Source organism: Mustela nigripes, chromosome 6, assembly GCF_022355385.1.
Source record: "Mustela nigripes isolate SB6536 chromosome 6, MUSNIG.SB6536, whole genome shotgun sequence".
Taxonomy (NCBI): domain Eukaryota; kingdom Metazoa; phylum Chordata; class Mammalia; order Carnivora; family Mustelidae; genus Mustela; species Mustela nigripes.
This window is the reverse complement of record NC_081562.1, coordinates 29,990,523-30,016,934: the sequence shown is the minus strand read 5'-3', so window position 1 is coordinate 30,016,934 and position 26,412 is coordinate 29,990,523. Positions and strand designations below refer to the sequence as shown.

General features: G+C 44.6%; 2 protein-coding genes across 5 annotated transcripts in view; both read right to left on the bottom strand.

Moving 5' to 3' along the window:
- POC1B (POC1 centriolar protein B) overlaps nucleotides 1–9,653 on the bottom strand; it is a 97,769-nt gene extending 88,116 nt beyond the window's left edge. Inside the window, exons 1-2 of one of the 4 annotated variants that reach the window (XM_059402370.1) lie at nucleotides 9,136–9,653; nucleotides 8,461–8,545 (exon numbers count right to left, since the gene is read on the bottom strand). In XM_059402370.1, the coding sequence (XP_059258353.1) occupies nucleotides 8,461–8,545; nucleotides 9,136–9,207 (157 nt within the window). In that variant the 5' untranslated portion in view covers nucleotides 9,208–9,653. Of the gene's footprint in view, nucleotides 1–8,460; nucleotides 8,546–8,892 lie in introns of all 4 variants that reach the window. The other 3 variants (XM_059402369.1, XM_059402368.1, XM_059402371.1) reach the window with 3 other exon arrangements.
- Nucleotides 2,839–8,192, bottom strand: GALNT4 (polypeptide N-acetylgalactosaminyltransferase 4). The gene has a single exon (XM_059402367.1). The coding sequence runs from the start codon at nucleotides 7,928–7,930 to the stop codon at nucleotides 6,194–6,196; it is 1,737 nt and encodes a 578-aa protein (XP_059258350.1). The 5' UTR covers nucleotides 7,931–8,192; the 3' UTR covers nucleotides 2,839–6,193.
- Nucleotides 9,654–26,412: the final 16,759 nt, after the last annotated feature.

Sequence of the window (26,412 nt, the reverse complement as noted above, 5' to 3'; positions counted from 1 at the left end):
TTAAAACCCCTCAACAACTTTTTAGAACTCTCAGAACAAAATCCTAAAACATGGCCTCTTAGTATTCTGTGGCTGCCATAGGAAATTGCCACAATGGGGTTCCTGGGTGGCTCAGTGGGTTAAGCCCCTGCTTTGGGCTCAGGTCATGATCTCAGGGCTCTGGGATCCAGTTCTGCATCGGGCTCTCTGCTCGGCAGGGAGACGGCTTCCCCCCACCGCTGTCTGCCAGCCTCTCTGCCTACTTGTGGTCTCTCTCTCTCTGTCAAATAAATAAAACCTTAAAAAAAAAAAAAGAAAGAAAGAAAGAAAAAAGAAATTGCCATAAACTTAGAGGCTTAATACAAAGGAAATTCTCTTGTATAGTTCTGAAGGCCAGAAGTACAAAATCAAGGTGTTGGCAGGAATCTCTCTAAAGTTCTAAAGGGAATTCCATTCCCTGCCTCTTCCAATGTCTGAGGCCTCCAGAAGTTCTTTGGCTTGAGGCTGGGGGACTCCAATCCCTGCCTCTGGCTTCATGTGGCCTCCTCGTATTTCCTCTGTGTGTCTCTCATAAGAACACTTGTCACTGGATTGAAGGCTCACCAAGATAATCCAGGATAATCTCTTTTGAAGATTCTTAATAACATCTGGAAAGAACATTTTCCCCCCCAATACGGTTATATTTACAGGTTTCAGGAACATGTTTAAAGGGCTACCATTTGACCCACTCTAGCCTCCAAGATGTTAGCTGAGCTGCCTCTGCCTTCCCCTGCAAACTCATCTACCAAAGCTCTCTCTCTTCCTTTGCTCTCCGGCTTTACCCTTCTGGAATTCTTTTTAAGTGAAATTTTTTAAATGTTTGTGTATGTATGTACGTTATGTACATATGTACATACTCTACACCCAGTGCCAGGCTTGAACTCACAACCCAGAGTCCATGAGTCATACTCTCTTCTGAGTGAGCCAGCCAGGTGCCTCTGGCCTTCTTCTATTTCCTTGATCAAGGACAAATTCTTTCCCACTTGGGCTTCTGCGTATGCTATTCTCTCTCCAGCCTTTGCCTTGCTAACTCCTCCTTCAGGTCTTGAGTGATATCTAACTCCAACAAAGGAGTGTCTCTTAACCCCATAAACTTATGTCACCACTGTTCTTCCTCAAAGCACTCTTCCTTTCCTTCATACCATGCCCCTCTTTTCCTGTTTCACATTGTACTGGTATATGATTTATGTGCTTCCCAGTATCTATCATTGGACTGTGAATTCTTCCTACCCCCTGAGAAAGCACACGTGTTTTGTTCACCTCTGTATGTATACCCAGAGCACAAGCCAGTATCTGGCACCAGTAGCATTAACAAAATAAAGGAATACTAAATAAATAGAGTACCTCCCATTTCCCTCTTTGAACAAGATTATATACGTGCAAATGAGAGGGTTAGCAGGATGACCAGAGAGCCAAGGACACCGCTGGCCTGCAGCAGACAACTCTCTCAGGTCAGCCTGACAAAGTGATTGAATTTGGCACAAAAGGAAAAGTAGCGTCTGATTATTAGCAAGTTGTGAGGGAGGACCTGTCTACTCTTCAGTTCTGCCGTGGACAACTATATAATTCAGGAACTCATTTCACTTTTTATAATAATCCCCACTTCCTGTTCAAGAGGATTGACTGAGGTTTCTCTGAAGTTTTAGGAAAACATCCCAATACAAACTCATTTGTACTCACAGCCTAATTCACATATATATTAGCTTTCTTAATTCTGATGAATTACAAAATGACTCAAGTGTTAATAAATCCTGCTGGCCTGTTTTAAAGTCTAATAGGCACAGAGGGACACGGAAATCTTTTCTGGGATACATGAAATTCTCCAGCCTCTTCTTTTCCTCTAATTTTTTTATTTAAATAATTGAGATATAATTCAAATACCATAAATTCACCCTTCGGTAGTGTATAATTCAGTGTTTTACCCAAAGCTGTACAACCATTGTCACTATGTAATTCAGAACATTCTCATCACACCCCTCCCCCTGCCCACACACATGTAAAAAAAACCCCAAAAAACAAAACAAAATTGCCATTAGCAATCCTTCTCTACGTCTCCCTTCCCCAGCCCCTTGCAAACATTATATACTGTTTCTATGATTTTCCCAGTCTTTTCTCACTTCCATGAAACTGAAAGAGAGATAAAATGATTTGCACAGGGTTGCCGTCACTTAGTAAGACAGCAAGATTATAACATACGTATTTATAGTAACACTTTAGACTATACGTACAAAACAAAAGATAGGTAAAAATTTGTTTAGCTCAACTATACATATCCTAAACGTGGCTATAAGACCTCTGACATCTTGGCATAGTGAATCCCCAGTATTCACTTAGAATAGTGATTCCCAGGCAGTGTCTCAGGCTAGGAGAGGCAGGGTGTAGGGCATTAGGCAGAATCACTGAGGAAGAGAGATATGACCGGTAGACAGGAATTGTACTTAGGATCGCGTGATGCAGAGAGAAGGTTAAGGAAAACGTGAGGCAATGTGGTTTATAGAATAGGCATATTTCTTTTTGGCCTAGCATTTTGAAATTTGTGTTAATGTGCCCCCAATAGGTCCCAGAGCTCACGGATCATTTCCTGTTTGTTTATGAGTAATTAATGCATGCATTAATCGTGCTAACACCACTTTAGAATGCTTGTTGGTTAATGACACCTTGCAATATAATTCCGGAATTGTGACTTTTTAACATTTTGTCTGTATTTTCAAACAAGCAAAACTATTATGAGCTTAACTCACCTCTGTTACCATCAACAAATGTGTACATAGAAACAATGATGCCATAGACTAAAATTATTAGAATCCATTTGCAAAAATAATTAGTCACACATTTTATTTTATGTCTGATCAATACTGCAAAAACCATTAACAAAAGGGGAAAAAAAAGGATGGAAACTGCTCATCACTAAGGAAAAAAATTCATTGTTCAAAAGAGATTAATTGAACCTCAATATTCTTCGTGCTCATTTAAAAATATTATTAAAACAGCAATTTAAAAGGACAAACAAGTCAAAACTAAATATTTTATCCATTAAAATTGAGATCCTAAAACCACTAAGACTCTACAACTTAACCTCTTGACATCAACCTAGAAAAGTTTGATTTGCCAACATATAATGAATATGGAGGAGCCTACCCCTGGGAAGTAAACAGATTTTCTCATACAAACAAGTTATTCTGAGTTACAGAGATCCTGCCGATGACTAGGTTGTCATTTGCTTAAAAGATGACTGCTAGAAATGCCTATTTAGACAATCTACTCATAGAATTGGACACTACATGACAATGACCATTTAAAATGGAAACCTCTAGTCTACTAAATATTTCACTGAAACTGTTAATAGTATGTTAAAGAACTTAAAAGGTCAACTCTTCATTGTCTACAGCAAAAGACAGCTTTGGTACCAATAAACTGGAATTAGAGAATCAAAATAAATTTTGTTTATAATTTTACAGTATGTTTTTGCAATTAAATTGGAAATGCCTATAGATAAAAATATGAAAGTCTCATTCCTCTGTTACCTACACTATCAGGAGGAATGAAGAGCCAGACACTTTCAAGTTATTGATATAAATAAAGCACTATCCTAAAATTCCTTCCAAAAAGATTAATGGGTCACAGCCTACAATTTAGGCAATAGGTAAAAAATCAAGTACTTTGCTTTTCAATGCCCCCTTCGCCTTTTGATAGGAGCAGCAAGACACTGGAACAAAAATAATTTCAGTAAGTACTTCCAGAATACATCAATTTTAGTCTTTCCACTTGATAGGAGGCTAACAAGAACAAAAAAATGAGTAAAAAGAAAAGGGGTAATTTAAATTAAAAAGTAGACTGGGCAAGAGGAAAGGGTGGGTTTAGAACAACTGCTGTCAACCAACCATTTTTGCAAAATCTGGAGTATTCTTATAACTCCTTCTTAAATTACACCCATGGCCATACACAGTGCATATGAAATCTGGACATTTCTTTGATAAACTTTAAGGTTGCTAAATAACTTAATGAAAGTTATTAACACACTTACATTTTAAGAAGCAAAAGAGAAATAAGCTGTTCAAGATACATAACACTTTTAATTTTTGAAATGGTCACCCTAAAAGCTTTTCTTAAATTCACATTCTGCAAAGTTCCTTCTCTGGTCATCATGTACACACCGAAAACAACTTTACTTATGAGTACTGTCATCTAATTTTCTATGGAGTATGCATTTTCCATAAATTTAGACCAAAGTGAACTAATATAATTCTCAATTCAGCCTGTGATTTCTGGATATAGCACTAAAATAAAACTAGTAAACATATTTTTTTCTTCAAAAAAATATGCTTACTTCTCAGATAATTTGTTTTAGTAAATATTTGTCTTCTTAGCCCAGAAGATTACTTTTAGAGTTTGAAGAGTAAAGATAAAAAGAAAATTGGTTCAACGACTGCCAAAATAAAATGAATACAAACACTGACCACAACAACTTCCCACTCAATCCAAACCAAACCACTTCAGTTGAGCTCAGCTCACTTAATTGTTTTTTAGAGATTTATTTATTTATTTGAGAGAAAGAGAGACAGAGAGAGAAAGGGAGAGTGGAATGAGGGGCAAAGGGAGAGAGAATCTCAAGCAGACACCCCACTTAATGCAAAACCCGACATGGGGCTCAAATCCCATGACCCCCGAGATCACAATCTGAGCTGAAATCAAGAGTCAGGCACTTAACTGACTGAGCCACTCAGGCGACCCTCACCTCACTTATTTTAAAACCATCCCTCGTTTCCAGCTTCATAACTGGACTGAATGTTGTTCACTCACATTACCTGTGTTAAAAGTGAAGAGATATAAAGTGTTATAAACACTGCAAGAGTGACTGTAACGTGTCATTACCCACATTTCAGAGCTGGAAGGGATCTTTGAGATCAAATCCAGCACCCACATTTACAGATGAGAAAACTGAGGCCCAAACAGTTGGTCAAAGGACAGGACGAAAATCACATTCCATGGCTGAGCCATTCATTCACTCATTCACTCATTCACTCATTCATTCATTCATCCACCCATCCATCCACCCACCCACTACTGGAAGCTGCCTAAGTGCCAGGCTTGGTGCTAGGTGCTGAAAACAGGCTGCCAGGCAGCAGACACCAGTGCCCAGTCTTTTTCTTTGTGTTAAGATAAATCCTTAAACGTCCTAATTAGGAAGAACTCCTAGAAGAATCCCACGGCCTTTCTAGCATGAGATCCACTTTCAGTTTCACACATTTCAGTAAATGCAGTTGGGTTTAACTTCAGAGAGCCAACAACTGTGTTTACTTTAAATGATTAAGCATTAACAAAGGGAAGCACAGTATTGTGAATGAGTCCTTCTCCAGTACATTCATAACTTAAGGAAGTGCAAACAGAAAATGTCCCACACACGAAAAAGAGTTCACAGAGAGGACAGCTTACAAAATCAGAACAATATGAGGTATCAATACAAATCAGTGAAGTCTAATAGCTCCAGTTCACCAAGCGTGGAATGTAAGTATCTCCCCATTTCCTTCAGATGTGGGTCTACTTTTCTGAGATGTCTCCATGTTAAAAAGACCAGCAAACTCACATTCAAACTAATGCCCTCTTCCAATGAAACATACATCTATGCCAGGCCTTTTTCCTTAAGATCAACTTTCTTTGATTTCTAGTTGATTAAAGGAAAATTAAAATTAAAGAAAAAAACACCTAAAATTTAATGTACTGGCTAAAAGAAATTCAAAACCCATATACAATCAAAATAGCAATAGCTCCAACCACATATTTATGAGTTTTGTTTTTAAAAGGATGGGCCTTGAACTTACCCATCAACATAACTCATCACTCATTCTGCTTGGACTTTTATATTCTGTACTATTAAGTCTGTCACTTAAATGTTTTGTGTATCTCAATTCACAGTCAACATCTTTAAGGAGAAGAAACCATATTGATGAAGCCCTTAAACAAGACAACCCAAGTAAGGCACTTTGAGAGATTAAACAGCAGCTCTCTATGCACCCACTCTCAGTGTTCTATACCAAAGGAAACACAGCTTTCACAGAACTCTCGCAGAAGACCAGTGGGTGATTTCTGATAAAATACAGTCTTTACTGAGGTTCTTCACCAGCTCTTTGACTTTCCCAAAGCTCTAAGCTCAGGAAGAGAGTGCCATTGTGCTCTTCTATTTCTCAAACTTCCAGATTTGATTTTTATCTAGAGCATCACAAGTTCTCATTTGAACATTAGGTCGACCCTCAGGTGTCCGAAAAGCACTAAGACATAGCCCCGAGTGTGGATGAAAAATGGTTCCATCTTCCTTAAAATGCCAAATAATGTTTGCGGGGATAGGGAACCCATCTTTTGGACAATTTTGCATTCCTACATATTTTTTTTGCTCAGGAACCTCTGCACATAACTCTGTCACAGAGTTAAACCTGATTTCTTTGTTTGAAGTATATTCAAAGAATTGATTGCCTCCTTGACCATGGCATCCAAACAGGGAAAGGTTAGCGCCTGTGGGGTTGTTGTCAGGAGAATTATAATCTAAACATTCAGAAGAGATGCCCATACTGCGGACAGCTCCATGCCAACCTGGCCTATCCTCTGGGACGTGTAAATTAGAAAACACGTTTTTCAAATACCAGTCAAAACTCTGGCACTTCAGCCGTTCACGGAGTAATTTTCTTTCAGAAATATCACCATAAGCTTCCTTCCTTGCTGGAGGGTTTCGATTGTAGAAATGCTCTTTGTACTCGTCCATCCACACTTCTGCTGCCCGAGCAGTATTCTGTAGGAAATTGGGCCGAGCATAGGGCGCCCGCTTGGGGAATACATGCCCCACGTGGGAACACGGGTGGATCTCCAATTTACCTCCACACTGCCAGACCCTAAAAGACAGCTCAAGGTTTTCACCTCCCCACACTTCCATTCCAGTGTCATATGTTCCAAGGTACTGAAAATATTTCTTGCTGACGGCAAACAGTCCTCCAGCCATGGTGGGCGATCTGATTGGGTCAATTCTCGATTTCCGTCTGTCCCTTTCGTGCTTGGGGACAGAATGCCACTGGAAGGTTAAGCGCCAGTCAAATCCACCAATCATGGGCTCCCCAGTCTGCATATAGAATTCAAAAGTATTCCAATCAATGGTATCTATAACAGGGCAAACAACTGCCATCTCATCGTAACTAATTCTTTCCAGAAGTGGTTCTAACCAACCAGAATTACACTCACAGTGACAATCCAGGAAAGTGAGGACATCCCCAGTGGCAAAAGTGGCCCCAATCAGGCGGGCTCTAACCAGCCCCTCCCGCTTATTTGTTCTAATCAGGCGGACTCTATCAAGATTGCTGATGTAAGTTTCAAGCTGTGTCTTCAAATAAACTCTGTCACTCAAGTCATCCACTAAGATGATCTCCTTCAAAAGGACTGCAGGAGAAGTTTCTAAAACACTGTGGACGGTGCGCAGCAAAGTCGACCAGGCTTCATTATAGAAAGCAATGATAACAGAGGTGGTGGGAAGTCTCCTATAATTAAACTTCTTGGATTTACACTCATACATTCTCTTGTCCTCTATGTGGCGATGGAGGGAAATCCTGTCACTGAGATAAATATTAATGGCATATCTCTCAATAAGTTCTTCTTGCTGCTTCAGTTCACCCTCGCTGAGCTGGAGCTTGCTGGCTTTGCCCCACTCCCCAAGCGCATGGGAATCTGCAGGCGGCTTCTTGTAGAGCGGTCGAGACAAATCCTCTGCCTTTTCCCAGGGGTCTGAAAGCTGTTTGGGCCCCTGCTCCCGGGAAAGGTCGGCTGCTGGGGAGGCATGGAAAGTGGAGACCGAGAGTTCCACCAGGATATAGGCCACTGTTAAAAGCGCCAGCAACAGGCAGCTTTTGCCTGCCCAGGTCCACCTCACGGCCATCCGGATCCTCACGGCCAGGGCGCCGACGCGGCCACCAGAGTCACCACGCAGGAGAAGGGCTGGGGACCCGCAGATGGAGCTCCAGGCTCAGGGAGGGACGAACTCCGAAGCGGGTCCCTCCTCTGACGCAGACGCGCGGCTCCTTTCCAGCTCCCCGGGGTGACCTGCGACCTCTCAGTCCTTGGCCTCCGGCGCAGCCCCCGCGCCTCGGTCCCCGCTTCCTCCTGCTCTTCTCACAACTTTTCACAAACTCTCTCGCCAGCACCCCACCCTCCCTGGGCCGAGGACCAAACCCCTCCCCTTCCCACTCACTCCTCCTGGTGGTGAGTTCGCGAAAGTCGCCGGCCAGGCTCCGGCCGGGGCCCGGGATGGGGGCGGGACCGACGCGACCCAGGTGCGCGCGTCTCGGGCCGCGCTCGACCCCCGCCCGGGTCCCCCGGGGGTGCTCCCGCGGCGCAGGGCGCACGGGCGGCCCGGTTTCCGACCCGGCGAGCGTGTCCGTCCTCACAAAACGGGAGAAGAACACTTACCGAGTTGTTTGCCGCTGGGGCTGAAGTCCACGGAGGTGATCGCCGCTTTGTGGCCCTTAAAATAGCGCTCCAGAACCGGGTCCTCCTGGGAAGGAAAGTTGCCGAGGGTTGCCGGCAGGTGCAGACCTCCGACGCGGGGGTTCCGGGATCAGGGCGGTCCCCTGCCCCGGAGCCCGGCCCCGGAGCCCAGCCCCGGAGCCCAGCCCCGGAGCGGCCACACCGGCGGGAGCCTGCGGACACACGCTGGGACCCCCGCCGGGGGACGCCGGGCGCCGGCCTCCCGCGCGGAAACCTGCCAAGCCCGCCGCGGGCGCTTCCCAGAGTCGGCCGTGCCCGCGGGGCGCTCCCCCCCCCCCCCCCCCCACGGCTGCTCGTCCGAATGCGCGTTCCCGGGCCCCGGCCGCGGGCTCCGGCTTCGCTACTTTTTTAAACCTGCAGGTGATTCTGACGCAGGCGCTCCACGGAAACCCTCGGAGAATTCTAGGGGCCATGGGGCTGCCCCGGCTCCGTCCGGGGCTCCGGGACGCGGGGGAGGAGCGCCCGGGGTCTGGCCAGAACTCGGCCCCAGGAGCAGAGAGTGGGATGTGGACGCCCCGGGGCGAGGGGCGAGGGGCTCTCGGGACGGGGCTGCGGACGCCGCCTCCATCTCCCGCCAGGTGCGAAAGCTGCCCGTACCTGGCGCCGCAGCCCGCGACACCAGCTCCGGGGAGGCGCCCCCCAGCCCCTCCTTACCAGGGCGGAGGCCATGGGAGGCGCGGTCGGCGCCGGGCTCCAGCCCGCGGGGGGAGCCGGGGAAGGGAGGGGATGGGGTAGGAAGGGGGACCGTGGGGCGCCCGGAACCGTCTGCTCAGAGCGGCGGCGCCTCCCGGTCACTACAACAACGGCGGCCCAGTCAAACCCCGCGCTCCAGGCGTGGCCAGTCGAACCCCGAGACGTAGCCGGCGCGGCCCGAAGCCGGGCCGCCGCGGGCTGGCAAGCGGGACGCTCCGGGGTCAGGTGTGACCACCCACGAAAGCCAAAGTTTACTAACGCACGCGCTCTCCTCTGCTTGAAACTGGGAAGTAGAGAGCAGTTACCGAGATGGAAATGAGACCGAGGGGGGGGAAGGGGGACGAGTCTGTGATCGATGCAATCGGAGTTCTGCTGCACGTTAAAGAGACAGCGCCCACGAATTTGAAGAGGGTCCGCAACTGCTTAATGACCGGGTAAGGGAGTTTGGAGCTGAAGTTGGGCAGCTCGATAGTTATTAATATTCACACAGGAACTAAGCCTCTGGAGGACACATTTTAACTTATTGAATCACTGCTTTTGACGCACTAGGCTTTGTGGTATAAATATGGATGCTGGATGAACTTGAATGAAGACGGAATGCTATGCATCCACTTACTGTTTTTTCTGTTAATGGGTTTCTAGGCTCTGCGCATTACCGTTTGCTTTAGAGCCCCAGACTCGCAGGGCAGCATGTTGAAAGTCTGTTGGGACCCTTAGAAAGAAACTTGTTGTCTTGTTTAAATTATTAGGACACATAGTAACTATAGCCCTGGTACAGCAGGCTTCCTTACACATTGTATCTGCGCTTCGGCAACACTATGAGGTCGATAGAGTGACAAAATGTTACCGAGGTTTACAAGTTATAAACTTCATTCCTAGATATTTTACGTATAATTGTCAAAGATCCCAGAGTCACATTTTCGAATTCTAAACCTGTATCCTTTTTTACCCTCCCTCAAAGCAGGAAGGACTCAGAGCTGAAAACTGCATATAAGATAAACATTATTGGCAGCAAAAAAATGGCATAATGGACCACACCTGGCAAGATGCATGTTCAATGTAGATGAAAGGTGTGCTGCATCTTTTAATTATAGGTGCTCTGGTTACCTAGTGATAGAATTTAGTTTTAGTAAATACTGTACATAGCAACTAAGCAGCTAGGAAATAACTTTAGATTCAGTATTTCAGTTTGACTTGAAGGCATTCTTAAAAATAATGCTGGATGCTGGTTTGGATGTAAAATGCTGTAGCTCTGTGGAAAACAGTTGGGCAGTTCCTCAGTAAGTTAACCCCTAGGTTTTTAAAGAAAAGTGTTGAAAGCGGGGACTAGAACAGATTCTTGTACAGATAAATTCATAGCAGCATTATTCATAACAGTCAAAAAGTGGGAAGAACTCATATGTCTAACAGGTGAATCTACAAATAAAATGTGATAAGTACATAACAATGATTATTAGTTGGTCATTAAAAGGAATAAATTTCTGATACATACTACAACATGAGTGAAATTTGAAAACAATATGCTAAGTGAATAAGCCAGACACAAATGTGCATGTATTGCATGATCTCATGTATAGGAGGTACCCCAAATAGTTGGATTCATAGAGACAGAAAGTAGAATGGAGGCTACCAGAGCTGGTGAGGGTAAGGGAGAATGGAGAATTATTGTTTAATGGGTGCAGAGTTACTGTTTGAGATGGTGACGTTCTGGAGATAGGTACTAGGGATGGTGGAAAACATTGTGAATGTATGTCATGGCAGTGGCTTGTACACTTAAGAATAAAGCTGTAAATTTCGTGTTATATATATTTGACTACAATCAAAAATAATAATTCTGGAAACTCTGAAGAATGACCAAGACCTCTGGATTTCTCATAGCTAGGATATGTCTGATCATGGGTATAGCAGATTAAGAAAAAGGAAAAGGAAGGATGTAGAAACTAGTTAAGAAAAAAAGAGAAGTTTTTAAATACAGATTTTTCTCTAAGTCTTTTAAGATTTTAAGCTTTCTAGTTACCAAAAAAAAAAATACATGTTCTCTACTGAATAGAAGGAAAATTATCACCTACTGGCCCATCACCTAAAAGTTGGCTTTAAAAACTTTTTTGCATCTACCTTTGGTGTGCTCGGTACATACTCAGTACTCCTCTAAGTAACTTAGAAAATTTGACATAGTCCTCACAAGAATAATATTACTACCATGTTTCTTTTTTTAAAAAATTATTTTATTATTTATTTGTCAGAGAGAGAGAGAGAGCAAACGAGGCAGAGTGGCAGAGAGAGAAGCAGACTCCCCACTGAGCAAGGAGCCCGATGCAGGACTCGATCACAGGACCCTGGGATCATGACCTGAGCCGAAGGCAGCAGCTTAACCTACTGAGCCACCCAGGCATCCCTATTACCATGTTTCTTTATGATGAAATTCATATGCAGAGATGTGAAATTAACTGCTCCAAGTACATAGTTACATCATGATGCCTTTTGCATGATGGCAGGCGTATTGTAAACATGTAAAATTCTGTATCCTAGTCTAACAGTAAATTTAAAAAAAAAAAAAAAGCATCTGTGTTTCCATTTCACTGTTCTCTCAGTAGTCCAAACTGCTCCTCCCATGGTTCTTTTCCATATTTGATTTGACTGTGTTTTTGTTTGTTATTCCCCACCTTTGCAAACAGCAAAAGCTCAGAGACAGAGATTTGGAAACAAGGCCAAAGTGGGGGCTATTTTTTTTTTCCCCTCACCTCAAGCCTGAGGAATTCACATAATTCCACTTGCTACGTTAACTTGGAACCACTCCAAACTGCAAATGTATTAATCTGGAAGAAAGCCACGATATTTCACACTATTTGGAAATCTACAAGATAGCATTGGAGGCAAGGTACTACCTAAGACAAACAGATCCTTTAATTAGCTCTCCTTTTCTTAATTTTCCCCTCAAATTAGAAATCAAATGTATCCACTTGAGCACCATAAAAGCTTGTTTTTATGTTAACAGGAGTCTTTCTTAGGTTAGTTCCCTTCAAAGGTTGAAAATTTAGGGATAACACAAAAGTGCCATCTACTGTTCACATTCTTGTGTGGCACTTGGGAGGGAAACTACTTTGTATCCTGTATCCAGGCACTATAATTCCTCTGGATCCAGTTGTTCCAGAGCATAGGAGAATATGTAGAAAGGAAGTTCCAGATCTGTTTGAATCATCAAAGCATTAGTTTTCACTTCGTTTTGTTTTGAGGACCATCAGTAATTCATTTCAATCAACATTCAGTTTCTAAATCCTGTCAGCCATATCCTCACAATAGAATTTTTCTTGCCATCTTTTTGTCCTTGTGGTTCTTGCTTCTCTACAGGCCCTCTTCCTTCTCTGCCTCCTAGGAAATTTCATACCAAAAGCAAAAATTAATGAGGGAGACTACGTCAAACTAAAATACATCTGCACAGCAAAAGAAACAAAGTGAAAAGGCAACTATGGAATGGGAGAAAATATTTGCAAGACATAGATTTGATAAGGGGTCAATATTCAAAATAGATAAAAACTCACATACTTCAGTAGCAAAATAAATAAATAAATAAATCTGATTTTTAAAAATGAACAGAGGAACTGTGTAGGCATTTTTTTTTTTTTCCAAAGAAGACAGGGCAACTGTTATAGGAAAAAAGTGCTCAACATCACTAAGCATCAAGGAAATGCAAATCAGAACCACAGTGAACTGTCACCTCATACCTGTTAGAATGGCTACCAGCAAGAAGACAAGATGTGCTGGTGAGGATGTGAAGGAAATGTGTGCTGTTGGACTGGTGTAGCCACTCTGGGAAACAGTACCACGGTTCCTTAAAACATTAAAAATAGAAATACCAGGGGCGCCTGGGTGGCTTAGTGGGTTAAGGCCTCTGCCTTCGGCTCGGGTCATGATCTCAGGGTCCTGGGATCGAGCCCCGCGTCGGGCTCTCTGCTCGGCGGGGAGCCTGCTTCCTCCTCTCTCTCTGCCTGCCTCTGTCTACTTGTGGTCTCTGTCTGTCAAATAAATAAATCTTAAAAAAAAAAAAAAATAGAAATACCATATGATCCAACAATCCTACTTCTGGGTATATAACCAAAGGAAATTAAAACACAAGATATCTGCACTCTCATGTTCTTTGCAGAATTATTTACAATAGCCAAGACATGGAAACAATTTAAGTGTCCATCAAAAGATAAATGGGTGAAGATGGGGTATATGTAATTGGACATACATAATGGAATTGTACTCAGCCATGAAAACAAGAAGGAAATATTGCCAATAGCAGCAATGTGCATGGACTTGGAGGGCTTTACACTAAGTGAAATAAGTCAAAGAAAGATAAATTCCCTGTGATCTCTCACATGCAGAATATAAAAACATCAAATTCAAGGGGTGCCTGGGTGGCTCAGTGGGTTAAAGCCTCTGCCTTTGGCTCAGGTCATGATCGCAGGATCCTGGGATCGAGCCCCGCACTGGGCTCTCTGCTTGAGAGGGAGCCTGCTTCCCTCTCTCTCTGCCTGCCTCTCTGCCTACTTGTGATCTCTATCAAATGAATAAATAAAATCTTTTTAAAAAATTAAAAAATAAAATAAAATCCATCAAACTCAGAAACAGAGTTGAATGGTGGTTGCCAGGGACTAAGGGGTGGGGGAAATGGGGGAGATGTTGGTCAAAGTCTACCAACTTTCAATTATAAGATGAATATGGCCCAGGGATCTAATGCACAGCATGGCGGCTATAGTTAATAAATAATACCATATTGAATCCTTCAAAGTTACTGAGAGTAGAGCTTTAAGGTTCTTACCAGAACAACAACAACAACAAAATAGCAATGATGTGTTGTAAAGGATGTTTTAACTAATCTGACTGTAGTAAACATTTTGCAATATACCCAAATATCAAATCATCACATTGTACATTGGACACTGTACACATTGGACACTGCCCAGTGAGCTGGACCTGGGCACTTGGAGGCTCCTCACGCCCTCCCATGTCCTTGGAATGTAGGTTCTACTTGCCTATCCCACTCTTTCTTGTTCCCAGAGGTTGCTTCAAGGACAGAGCCTTGAGATGGTGATGTGATGGTGAAAACACCTGCACAGGACAGGTAACCAAACCCAGTCCTGACTGGGTAAGCTTTTAAGATTTGGAGACGACGTAGGGGATCCATTTACCTTACTGCCACCCAAGACAAGCCTCTTACGTAAGTTCCCTTTGCTGTTATTAAAATTGCCACCTGTCACCTACCTGCCTCTTTCTTCATTCTCTCCCTGCTCTCTGCACATAGGAGCCAGTTTCAGCGTACGCCAGGATAACTCCCGAGGGGGTTGTAAACCTACATATACCATACAAGAGCTCAGACAGTGGCCTGAAATTTTTCATTCATTTCCTTTAAATAAATGAGAGTCATCCATTTTAGAATTTAGCGACACAAAGGTAATACAGCTGTTACCGTTTGCTGCCTGGCAGATAGTAAGGGCTAGATAGGAGTTGGATTCTTATCCCTCTGTCTCCTCCACCCTTTCAAGGTTTGAATAAATGCCTGTCATCAGAGAAGGGAGGCAGGACAGACAGCAACACTGTGACATCTCAGCTTCTGCAGCCCCACAGACTCAGTCTGAGTCTCTTGGAAGGAGAGGATACAGCAGGAAGTAGAAGAAACTGTGTTACTATCGAGTCTGCTGAGACACTTGGTACACACTGCACTGCCTGGTAGCCAGGGGCCTAAATGGAAACCAGAGTGACAAAAGAGGAGGCTTCTACGCAGGTCTGCACAGACCACAGCGTGACCTTGGCACAGTGAAGACTGCTGAGACCTTACTTTGTTGTGAACTATTTATCTCAAAATTGGATAATTTAAATCAGTAGTTCTTAACTAGGACAGCTCCCCTCCCCCACCCCAATCCTGGGATGTTTGGTGATGTCTAGAGACACTGTTGTCACAAGGGGGGGGGGGAGGGGGTGGATATGGTGCTCCTGACATCTGGTAGACAGAGGTCAGGGATGCTGCTAAACGTCCTACCAGGTACAGGACAGCCTCTGCAATGATCCAGCCCCAAATGTCACTGGTGCCGAGGTTGAGAAACCTTGACTGAAATGAAAGCGCTTACCACATAACATGCTCAGTAAATGTCAATTCACCCTTCTGGCCTGATCTGCTGCTGCTCGTAAGGTTTCAAATAATTAGTGATCTCCTAAACTTTCCATTAAATATACCAAAGTTTCTTCATTATATGACGTACCTTTTTAAAAAAAAATTATTCTTTTAGCATAATAGCTACCCTTGGGGTGAGCAGAGCATAATGTATAGAGAAGTTGAATCTCTCTGTTGCACACTTGAGAATAATGTAACGTTGTGTGTCAACTGTACTCAATTTTTTAAAAAAACTAATCACTGTTTTAGTTTTTTTGAATTGGCATCAGATGTGATAATTTACATATTTTTCCCTCAAAGTAGCTGTTACTAAGTCATGGTGGGTGTTAATGACATCTTAAACTCTAAAAAAAAAAGGTAGTATACTATATATGTCTAAAGTTCTAGGCTTCTATTTTCTGTATGAGATCAAAAGTTCTTGAAATAGTGCCTGGGGACACTGATTTATTATTACCAATTATATAGTTATTAATTGACTTTCCTCCTTGTGCTGCTGAGAAATACTGATGTCAGATTTTTCCCATGCTGATCTTTTTTCTATGATGAATATGCAAAACAAGAAATCAGAAACATTCCCTTTGGTAGAAGTCCTGGGAGCAAACTGATCAATTTCTTCCAGGAAGAGTTGGGAAACCAGGGCTCCAGGAAAGCTCATTGACACGCCCAACTCTGTTCAGCTAGCCAGTGACTGAGTCGAGCCTACACATTGACAGTCCAGAATTCAAGTTCAGCACTGTCCCTCGAATCACCACAAATGCGGAATCTTTATCCAAGATGAGTTCAGCAAGAGGTTATCACTTTTTATTCCTCTTCTGAGACTTAGTGACATTCTCTGTGGGACAGAATTTTGGTCCCCTGACTATATTTATTCCACACACATTGTTGAGCACATGAATGGGAGCCAGGCAGTATATTAAGCATTAAGCATATATAGATAAGCAAAAATGGGTACAAGCATAGGAAACACTTATCTTTTAAACCCAAGCAGATAACAAGAAGGAGGGAAGGAGTTTCGATTGTAGGGTTGCTAGACACAGGATGAGGTGTCCTAAATTGCATGGATTGCATGGGACATACTTACCAATTAAATCAATGTTTATCTCAATTTCAACTTTAAACTAGACGTCTTGTATTTTTATTTGCTAAATCTAGTAACTCTAGCTAAATGGGAATTGAGGAGAATGGGTAAGTGCAGGCGTTGGCTAAAGGGGGAGCTGCTACATAGTATCTCAGGAATTGTTTCCATGAGGTAAGCAGCCCCAGTGTTACCAAATCATTGAAATTATCATGATAATTAGAAAATCTAGAATTTCAGTTAAAATCTCCTTGATTTTAAAAGTTGTATGCTGATTTGGAAATTTTTAAACACTCATGTGGGCAAAAAAAAAAAAAAAAAAAAATTTTTTTTTTCTCTATAGCTTGTGATGGTGTCGAAGTGAGCCCCAAATAAGACCTCTCTTTCCCACCAAAATGGAGAAGCCACTGAGTCCTATGGGTTTCAGACAGACAAAAGTCAAAATGTCAGTTATGATCCTGATGATATAACAGTGAAGAATTTGGCTGAAGTGTACAACAAAACAGGCCTGCCAGCAGGCTCCTGAATTGATCTAACCCTCCTCCCCCCCAGCTCAGCTTTTTACCCCGACAAAGCAGAGTTTACCCTACAGCCAACAGAGCAAACCAGGATATGCCTGCTTCTCAGACAGAAGGATATGACGAGAGCCAAAGGTGGCAGAGGCTGAGCTAAGTGGACCCCCTTCCTTCTCAGTCCTCCAGGAGACTGTACCCCTACTCTTCCCAGAACCCCTCAAACCCACACCTATTCCAGGAAAGGGAAAGCAAAAGGGTGTTACAGAGGGACACTTCCCACGCTTTCTCTTTCCATTTCTGCTGAGGGATCAAGACAATAAGGGGGTAAGCACCCCGCATTCCAATGGGATGGGCCGGAACACCTGTGCAGGACTTGGAAAGAGGATGCAATCCACCAGTTGTGCGACTTTCAGCAAATATCCGTCTCTGGGTTGAGTTCGGACACAAGAGGATTTTTGTGGAGAGACTATCAGTGTGTCTGTTCCCCAGCCCCCCTTCCCATGCCTGTGGGGGAAGGGTAGGGGATCTCTCTCCCTACCCTCAAACTTGCCGAGAGGAGATTAGGCTGTCTTCCAGTTATGTAACCCTTGGGGGCTGCTGAGCACAGTGATGCGATGTGACACATGCCTGTAAAATCAAAAGGCAAAAGGTTATGGTTGGCTGACTACTCTGAGGGCAGAGACCAGGCTGCCCTGAGCAGACTCTTCCCACTGGGGAAAGGATACAACAGTATCTTTCCAGAACCAGACGTGACCCATGTGGGGAAGAGAGGGCAGGGAGCGAGGTAGGCAGGACTGCAGCCCGAGAAAGCCTGAACTGTTGCCATAAATCCAGTAAGAGGACAGACTTCCAGAATCCCAGGAGCTGGGGAGGACCCGAAAGTGACCTACAGAGAAAAACGCATTGCTCACATCACAGGGAGTCCGGCCCAGTGTGCCAGGGAGGTCCTCAGCGAACCCGCAGAAGTGCCCATGGGGATAGTTCTGCCTGGGTTTAAAGCCAGGAAAAATTAGTTTTAAACATCTGAAGAGCAGGAACCATCACTATATCACTTTGGAGAGTCCGTACGGGTGAGATCTTTCTCATTGCTTCCCTCTCCTCTTTCCTGTGCTTCAAACCAGGAGCCAGAAACCTCTTAGAAAATGAGAAGGAATGGGAAATGGGGAATAAAATGCACCATACCCGATGTTGGATGGGAGAAATAGAAACACTTCCCTCCCCCATCACCTGGCACCCGCTGCAGCTTCTAGTGGTTGGAGTTTGGGGAGCGGGGAAGCTTTGTATTGAATGAATCACAGAGGTTTAACTATCACTTAGAAATGGGTATTTTAATTACCGAAATGAAACTATTTTGTAATTAGAAGTGGCTAGAAGATCTTTTTTTCACCAGTGAAAGAAGAGATAAGTCATAGAGCCTCCCCCAACCTTGGGCTTCACCAGTATGTCATCCAGAGACAGCTGAAGATGTAGCCCTTAGGGTGGGCTTGAATGAGCAGCAGAAGAAATGAATCCAGTTGCTTTCTAAGAGCACCTTGTGAATTTTGCTTTTTCGTGAACACAAATGCTACAGATATTTTTAGGTTGTATCACTAGACCCCCTTTCAAACTGGCATAACAGATTTGGGCACTGTTTCTCAGTGGTTCTCTTGACCCCTCTCTCCCTCTATGCCACCTTCTTGCTCAGTGTAGCGTTCTTCTTGGTTACAACATGGCTGCCAGTAGCAGATGTAACTACAGTCTCCCTGTTCACTCTGATGGGGACAGCATCAGTTCCTGAAACAAAACAAACAGAAACTCCTCAGTTTCCTGCTGAGTGGAACACCTGTAAAGAAATCCCCATGGCCAGGGAAGTGCCAGATACTGGTAGGACTAGGACTATGGGAATTAATCCAATTAATGCCATGCAATTACCCAGGATCCTCCACAGACGCCAGAGAAAAGGTCAATCCAACCAAAACGCAATGTTGATACCCAATAGGATAGAAATGGCAGGATGCCAGCGAGATGAGGGACAAAACATGCACCACAGGAGATAAGGAAGGACTGAATAGAAGACAAGGCCATTGAACCATGTTCTTTAAAGAAGAAGAGGGAGTGCCTGGGATTGCAGAGGGGTCAAGGTGGAGAGTGAAATGCAAGAGGGGAGGGCATGGAATGTGTCGGGTCTCTGCTGATGAAGGAATTCATGTCAGAATCCTGCGGCACTAAGCAACGTGATTATACTGCAGAAACCATAAGTGGTTGGTTTGTGGGAACGCGGTGTACAGGGGAAGTGAGGCAGAGATGAGACTGCCAAGCCAAGGAATTTAGACACAGTATGAGTAGAATGTGGCTGGAAACAGATGGCAACTCAACTGAGGAGGTCTTAATAAAGGGACTATTTACAAAGGTGTGGGCAGGATTAAGGGAAAACAAGATGGTGCCATGTCCTGGGGCTCACAACAGCAGGGGACCACTTCCATCCTTGCTCTGAAGAGATAAAGAGGCCAGCATCAAGACCCAAAGATCTTAGGGTCTGCTTGATGGGAGCTCTAGTCTTTGGTAGAAGGGAATTGTCAAGTCTAAGAAAACTCAGCGAGGAGGGGTCTGAGGAAATAATAATACCCCAGTCTTTCTCTCTTTTTCCTCAGTAGGAGTGATCTCTGCTGGTTAAAATAACCTGGAAGTCAGTGGGCAAGGGAGCCCCCAGATTCAGTCCACAGAGATCAAGCATCTTGGGATGCTTGGGACCCAGAGCAGAGTGGAAAGGAAGGGAGAGTAGATTCAGAGGGACAAACAGAAAACACCCAGCACAGAAGAAGGGACTTGGGGGAAAAAAGAAAAAAACAAAAACAAAAACAAAAACAGAGAATTTCAGAAAACATCCTCTGGTTCCTGGGAGGTCATTGAAAGTTTCAAAGTTGAGCGCTGCTGGCCTCTAGAGGGAGCCCAAGGATTTCTTTTCTTCCACCCCCGCTGCAGAGAAGGAGCAGATGCCGAAGGGGAGGGCCAAAGACCCCAAGAGGAGAGCTCTCCACTGGGAATGGAACTAGCAGGGGTCACGAGATTGCTCCTGGTACAAGAAATTTCCTCTTTGCACTTACATGTACTACATTTGGATTGATTTTTCTTTTTTCTTTTTTTTTTTTTTTTTAAGTAGGCTCCATGCCCCGTGTGTAGCCCAGCTCTGGGCTTGAACTCATGACCCTGAAATCAAGACCTGAGCTGACCTCAAGAGTCTGCTGCCGAACCAACTGAGCCACCCAGGCACCCCTGGATTGATTTCTAATAATAATGATCCAAATAACCAAAGCTAACACTACATATTCACTGTGTGCCAAGTTCTTGGCTCTCATTTAGTACACAAACTTGGTGGGGTAAATTCCATTGTCACTGTCTTTTTATAGATCAGGAGACTAAAAGAGTCGGGATTTGAACCCACATGACATTGGATGGGTCTCTGCTCTTCTGTCCTCTGTCCTGCTGGTTTAGTCAGCTGGATCCAAGGTTGCCCTTACTTAGAAGACCCAGGGCAGTGTCCATGACAAGGAGACCAGAAAAAAGGAAACATACTGTTAGGATTTGTCTGTATTTAGTAGCTTCCAGTAGAGATTTAATGATGAGCACTGGCTACATGCCAAGATCTGAGCCAGGAGCCAGGGATCCCCAGTGGCCAAGGCAAGAGGTACTACAATGCAGTGCTTAAGAAATTTCCCAGCCAGACTGAGCGGACTTGAGTCCCGTGTCTACTCCACACTACCTGTGGCACTCAGGGCAAGTCGTTTAATTCACTTCCGTTTGTTTCCTCCTCCCTAAAATATAAGTCATAAATACACACAAAGCCTGTAGAGCCAATCCAGGCGTATTGTTAATGTTACAAAGGTATGATCTGCTATTCTTACAGCCCATACTGTCAGCCTTTGAAACTTTACCTTAGACGGAGAGTCACGGAGAGACAAGGTTAGGTTCTTGGTCAAGTGCAAAGGAGCCAAAAAGGCCACACACTGCCTGCCAAGTTCAGCAGGATCCAGGGTTATAAGGGCAAAAGGAGTTTTGGAGGCTCTACTTGGTCCAGCTCAGTTCTTAGATCCGGAGTCAAAGCTCTAAATTAGAGGCAGCAGGTTCTTTGGCATTCCAACTCTGATCCATTGATACCGGCTGCCTGAACCACTGTGTTTAGAGGGATTCTCGGACTGCCTCTACCATTAATGAGAACGAATGCCACGAGAGGGAAATGTATCTGCCATTGCTAGAAGATGGAAAGGAATCAGCATGTGGTTCTAGAATAGTGTTCTTTTGCCTGGAATGCCTCTTCAGCAGGAGCATCTGAGCAGGACTCGGAGGTCCCAAGTATAGTCACAGACTAAGGGAACCAGCTGTCCCAGTTCGTTCAGGATGGTCCCGATTGTAGCATTGAGGTCCCACATCCCAGGAAACCCCTCAGTCTTGAGCACTCCCCCCCCACAATTTGCTTCACAAACTTTTCTCCCTTATGCCACCCTTTAAAAAAATAAACAACCTATGAACTCTGACCAGTAGAGATGATTGTTTGTTTTTTAATCTCAGCCAGTTTCAGCCTGTGAGATGCACCGTATTCTATCCCATTGCGATATGCCGGCCAGATACCCTCCAGGCCCCCCACCCCGTCACAACAGCAGAAGGCATTGCCTTCTCCTTTCTCAGCACCATTCCCTGCTCTAGCCATCAAAGTGTCAGCAGGGAATCGAAGGCACCCCCCAAAAGGCTTTAACGGAAAAGCACTTCATGCGGGGATTATTTACAGAGGCATGATCAAGGTTAATGGAAGCTACAAGATCTAGGGAAACACCCAGGGATTAGCCTGCAGCCCTGGAGACCTGGACAGGTGAGGAAATGCTGTTCCCAGCCTACTAAGAGGCAGAGCTGAGTAAGGCAGGCTTGCGGCTGGGGATCTGGCTGGGATTCGGGGCCTGTGCTGAACGGTGGGGAGGCCAGGAAGAGTGAGGAGGGAGGAGGAAAAATCCCTGACCTTGCTCTCCTCCCGCGCACGGGCCTCTGCCAGTGTCTCCTTGCCAGAGGACAGGGAAAAGCAAGCGAAATGGCAAGTTTAGTAGCGCTCAGCCTCGCAGGCCGCAGGGTGTGGCAAGGAAAGGCTGAGAAGAACCAGCCCAGGCCACCTTGTTGTCACCCAGCTTCTGCTCCGGTCCTTTCCTTAGCTAAGAGACTGTGCCCTCCCACACGGGGAAATACACAACCTCTCATCCACCAGTGTGTCATGAGAGGCGTCAGAGTTCAGTCACTCTCCTTCCTGGAACCTGGACTGTCCACACCCCCCAGGAGTAAAGCAGCAAGGAAAGGGAGAAGGATAAACACTTGCAGTAAGATGGGTCTACACCGACCCTCCTGACGTCCTTCTCCCACCACTCACCCCGTGACCCCCTCACGCTCAGCTAGCACCCCGGCAAGTGAAGATGTTCTTATCCTAAGGGGTGAGCCCAACCTTCCCACCCACAGGATCCTGGTGCTCTGTGGCTCTGTCTTTATCGACTGGCTGCTGTTTTCCATTGCCCGTTGCTCTTGGACATGAGAGTGCAATCAATCCCGTGGGCTGTGGATAATGTTGGCCCCATTCTGCAGCAACAATCCAATTTCTCCACGATAAGCAGAATCAATCACACTGCCCCATATGCACACCCAGGGCACACTGTCCTTCATGAACAGCCGGAAATGCCTGGGGGGGGGGCATTCTCAGTGTCGTCTGGTGGAAGTAATCCTCTCGGTTTGGCAGCAGGACCGCAAGTTCACTAGCTACAATGTTTCAGGGACAGGACGAAAATATTCTCGAATCAGGTTATTAAGTGTAACTGAGAGAAGCCACTTCCTCCTCCATTCGTAGTTTTCCAGAACAACGCATTCAACAGCCTCTATTAACCACTGACCTGATCATTTAGAGAACAATATTCTGGCCTCACAAGATGCTATCTTCCAGCGGGGACCATAACTGAGACCTCAGTGCGTCATTCCGCTACCCCGTCAAGCCAGCTGCTTCCAAGTGATGTAAGAACAATGAATTCCATCATGTGAGCCCAAAGCCGTAGCCGTAGTTGTTTCACTGCAAAGGAGTTCCTCACTCAATCAGAGGCAACAATGTGTGTGATACTGTTAGGAAGCAAGAATGTCCTATCTCCTTTAAGGTCCTTCTAGCTAGACTGGGAATCAGATTGGCAAGAGAGAGAGATTAACAGGAGAAAATTAAGTTTGATTTCATATGTACAGGGAATCCACACAGACATGGACATTCCAAAGGCAGGCAACATGAAATATGTATGCCATTCTGCATTAAGGAGAAGGGGGCAGGTATCTGGAACTTCAAAGAGAAGAAATGCAATTCACAGGGAGACAAAAAAGAGTAAATATTTAGCAAACAAATGTTTGCTGGGCCACGCTTGCTCGGTTTCTCCCTTTCCACCATAACTAGCTCATAGTATAATGTAGTTCTTCATGGTGATAGTTTTCTTCCTGGAACAGGTCCTCTATCTAAATTCTTTTTAGGCTGTTGTGGGGTGTTACAAAGAGCTTTTCCTGAATCTTCTGGGTTTTAATGGTTTTTTAACTCAAAACAGTCTTCCTGTCAAAACAGTCCATTTGGGGCAGCCTGCCCTTGGTCACTGCAATGCCATGGATTGATAAGACAATTTATCAACCATCTCTGGTGGTGTTGGCAGAAGCATCATGGGCAGTAAGGGGAAGTCACTCTGCAGAATATGCAGCTACTCCCACAAGGACAAAGAGCCCCTTCTGTAATGGAGTTGTCCAAAACAATCAGCCTGGATGGCTGGTGTCCTGGGCAATGGTACCAAATAAAGGCTCCGTATGGGCTGCTCTCTTACAAAGTTGTGCATTCATACCGGTAGAAATCAGAATAATTGTGGTAAGAGGAAGTCTGTGTTTTTATTCACATTGATTGCTTCTATCTCTGTTTCCATGGCCACTTGGTACCCGGGCTATTTGTGCAAGTATACAGATGGCCAGAAAGGAGGCTCACTTATAACCAAGTACACGTCATGTTGATGACCTCCCTATTTTATCCTTCTACACTGTGGATGTCCCCCAGGGGACACTTCCATGGAGCCCAGATAGTTTCAAAGACTGGTGGCCTTCTCAGAAGTCCGTAATGTAATTTCTCTTTAGGTGATTTTGGCAACAGTCCTCCAATCACATTTAAAAACCCACCAAGTCCTTGGTAAGTTGACCAACACATCAGTTTACAACCCACGGATCAGCCGATTTCAGGGAAACTCAGTTATCTCTTCTTTCACATCAAGTGTCCGACCAGAGGTAGCACCCGAAGTTCTGTCCACTGGGAGATTTCCCTCTGACTTGCAGAGGATACATCCTTAAACCAGACAGTGTCCCCGGTCTTCTCATGAATCGGTCATGGGGAATTCCCCCACGAGGCCAGAGGGCTGGTTTGAGGGAAAGGCGGGAAGCAGTAGGGAGTCTGAGTCATCTGCTTCTGCAGGGAAGAGAAGTGCTGAGAATAGAGCTGGGTTGTGAGGGAGAAAGAATAATAGCTCACCCACGCGTGTGCAAGTTCTTCACCCTGAAGTTTCAATGGAGTGATTCTTCAGCAAGCTCCTTACTTTCTGTGAGAAAATCCTTGCCATTACAACAGCATCAGTATTACAAGCCAGTAAGGCAATAAAGAACTATCCTTGCGCTCGACATATATTTCTGGCAAATATCATATTTCACAGTCCTTCCTAAATGCACATGAGGTAAAGGGAGATGCATCTAACATCTATGTTTGATTGATTTTTCCCAGAAAGTCTATTTTGAAATGTGAGCCTCTGATAAATTCCTTATGGGTTTTTTTTTTTTTTTTTTTTAAGATTTGTTTATTTATTTGAGAGAGGGGCAGAGAGAGTGCTGGAGGGAGGAGTAGAGGGAGTGGGAGAGACGGCCTCAAGCAGACTCCACACTGAGTGTCGAGCACAATGTGGGGCTCCATGCCAGGACCCTGAGATTATGACCTGAGCTGAAGACTTGGCTCCTGAACCTACTGAGCCACCCAAGCTTTGTCACGCCAGGCTGTGCTTTTTAAAAACAAGTGTGAGGGGCTCCTGGGTGGGTCAATGGGTTCAGGGGCTGCCTTCAGCTCAGGTCATGATCCCAGGGTCCTGGGATCGAGCCTTGCATCCGGCTTTCCTCTCAGTGGGGAGTCTTCCCCTCTCTTCCCTCTGCCTGCCGCTCTGCCTACTGTGTTCTCTCTCTCTCTCTCTCTGTCAAATAAATAAATACAATGTTTTAAAAAAATAAAATAAAACAAGTTCCATTTTTATATTTTCTTCGGCAGTTCGGGGAAAAATCAGATTAATTTTAGTTTTAGCCTTGGCACTCCTCGATGTCTGCCTTGGTTAAGCATCTCACTCTTGATTTCGGCTCAGGCCATGCTCTTAAGGTCATGAGATTGGGCTCTGCACTGGGCAGGGGGCCTGCTTAAGATTCTCTCTCTCCTCCTCTTTACTCTCCCTACCACCTCTCACTCCCCCAAACCTCGCCCATGCACACATGCTCTCTCTCTCTCCCCCCAAAAGAAAAACTAGATTGGTTTTAACCGAACATTATCGAAACTGTTGAAATCCCAATGTGGAGTCTTTAAAATAAAATGTGCTTAACTAACCCATGGTGTTAGAATTCAGGAAGGGAATCATGAGGGAGCAGCTCATGTGTCCTCCTCTGGGTACTGGTCCTGCAGGAGACTTCATTTTGTGACATTACAATAAGATGTGCCCTTGTGATAGATGTACTTTTCTATCTGTACATTATATTTCAACAAGAAGAAAAAAATGAGACGTGTTTTGTATACGGATGACCTTCTTGCCAGTTTCCAGGAACTGGAAACTATGTTAGAAAAGTTCATGAACTGCTGCACAATTCAGGCTAAACAGTCAGACCTTCAAAATCAGTTATTAAAGGCCTGCAATGGAAGAAATTGCATTAGATATAGATTGTAGTCTTGTAATCACAAAGTCAAGATTTATTGAGCACCTACGACATACCAGTCAGTAATCTAGATGCCTGGGATGATACAAGTGATCAAAACAGGCAGAAGTCCTCTCCTCATGGAACCGAGGCCTGCTGAGAAGAGACTGCCAGCAATAAATAAATTGCAGAAGCCCTGAAAACTGAAATAAGTCACCCTTTCGTAAGAGACATTTCCCAGTATAAGGGAAATCCCTATTTGTAAGGGTGTCCCCTTCTCTGCACCAGAAAAAGAAGGATGGCCAAATCTCTAGAAACTCTTATCAGTGGAGAAGGTGCAGACTTAACCCTGCATAACAACCATGTGCTTGTTTACTGGGCTTTGCCTGAAAACCGAGTTCATCTGCCCAACATCTTTTGTCTTTAGCTAGACATCATATTTAGGGTGGTAGTTCGGACCATTTGAAGGAGTTACTTAGTTTTCCTGGATGTCT

Coding starts and splice junctions, on each gene's coding strand:
- GALNT4 (XM_059402367.1), bottom strand. CDS start 7,930: ATGGCCGTGAGGTGGACCTGGGCAGGCAAAAGCTGCCTGTTGCTGGCG.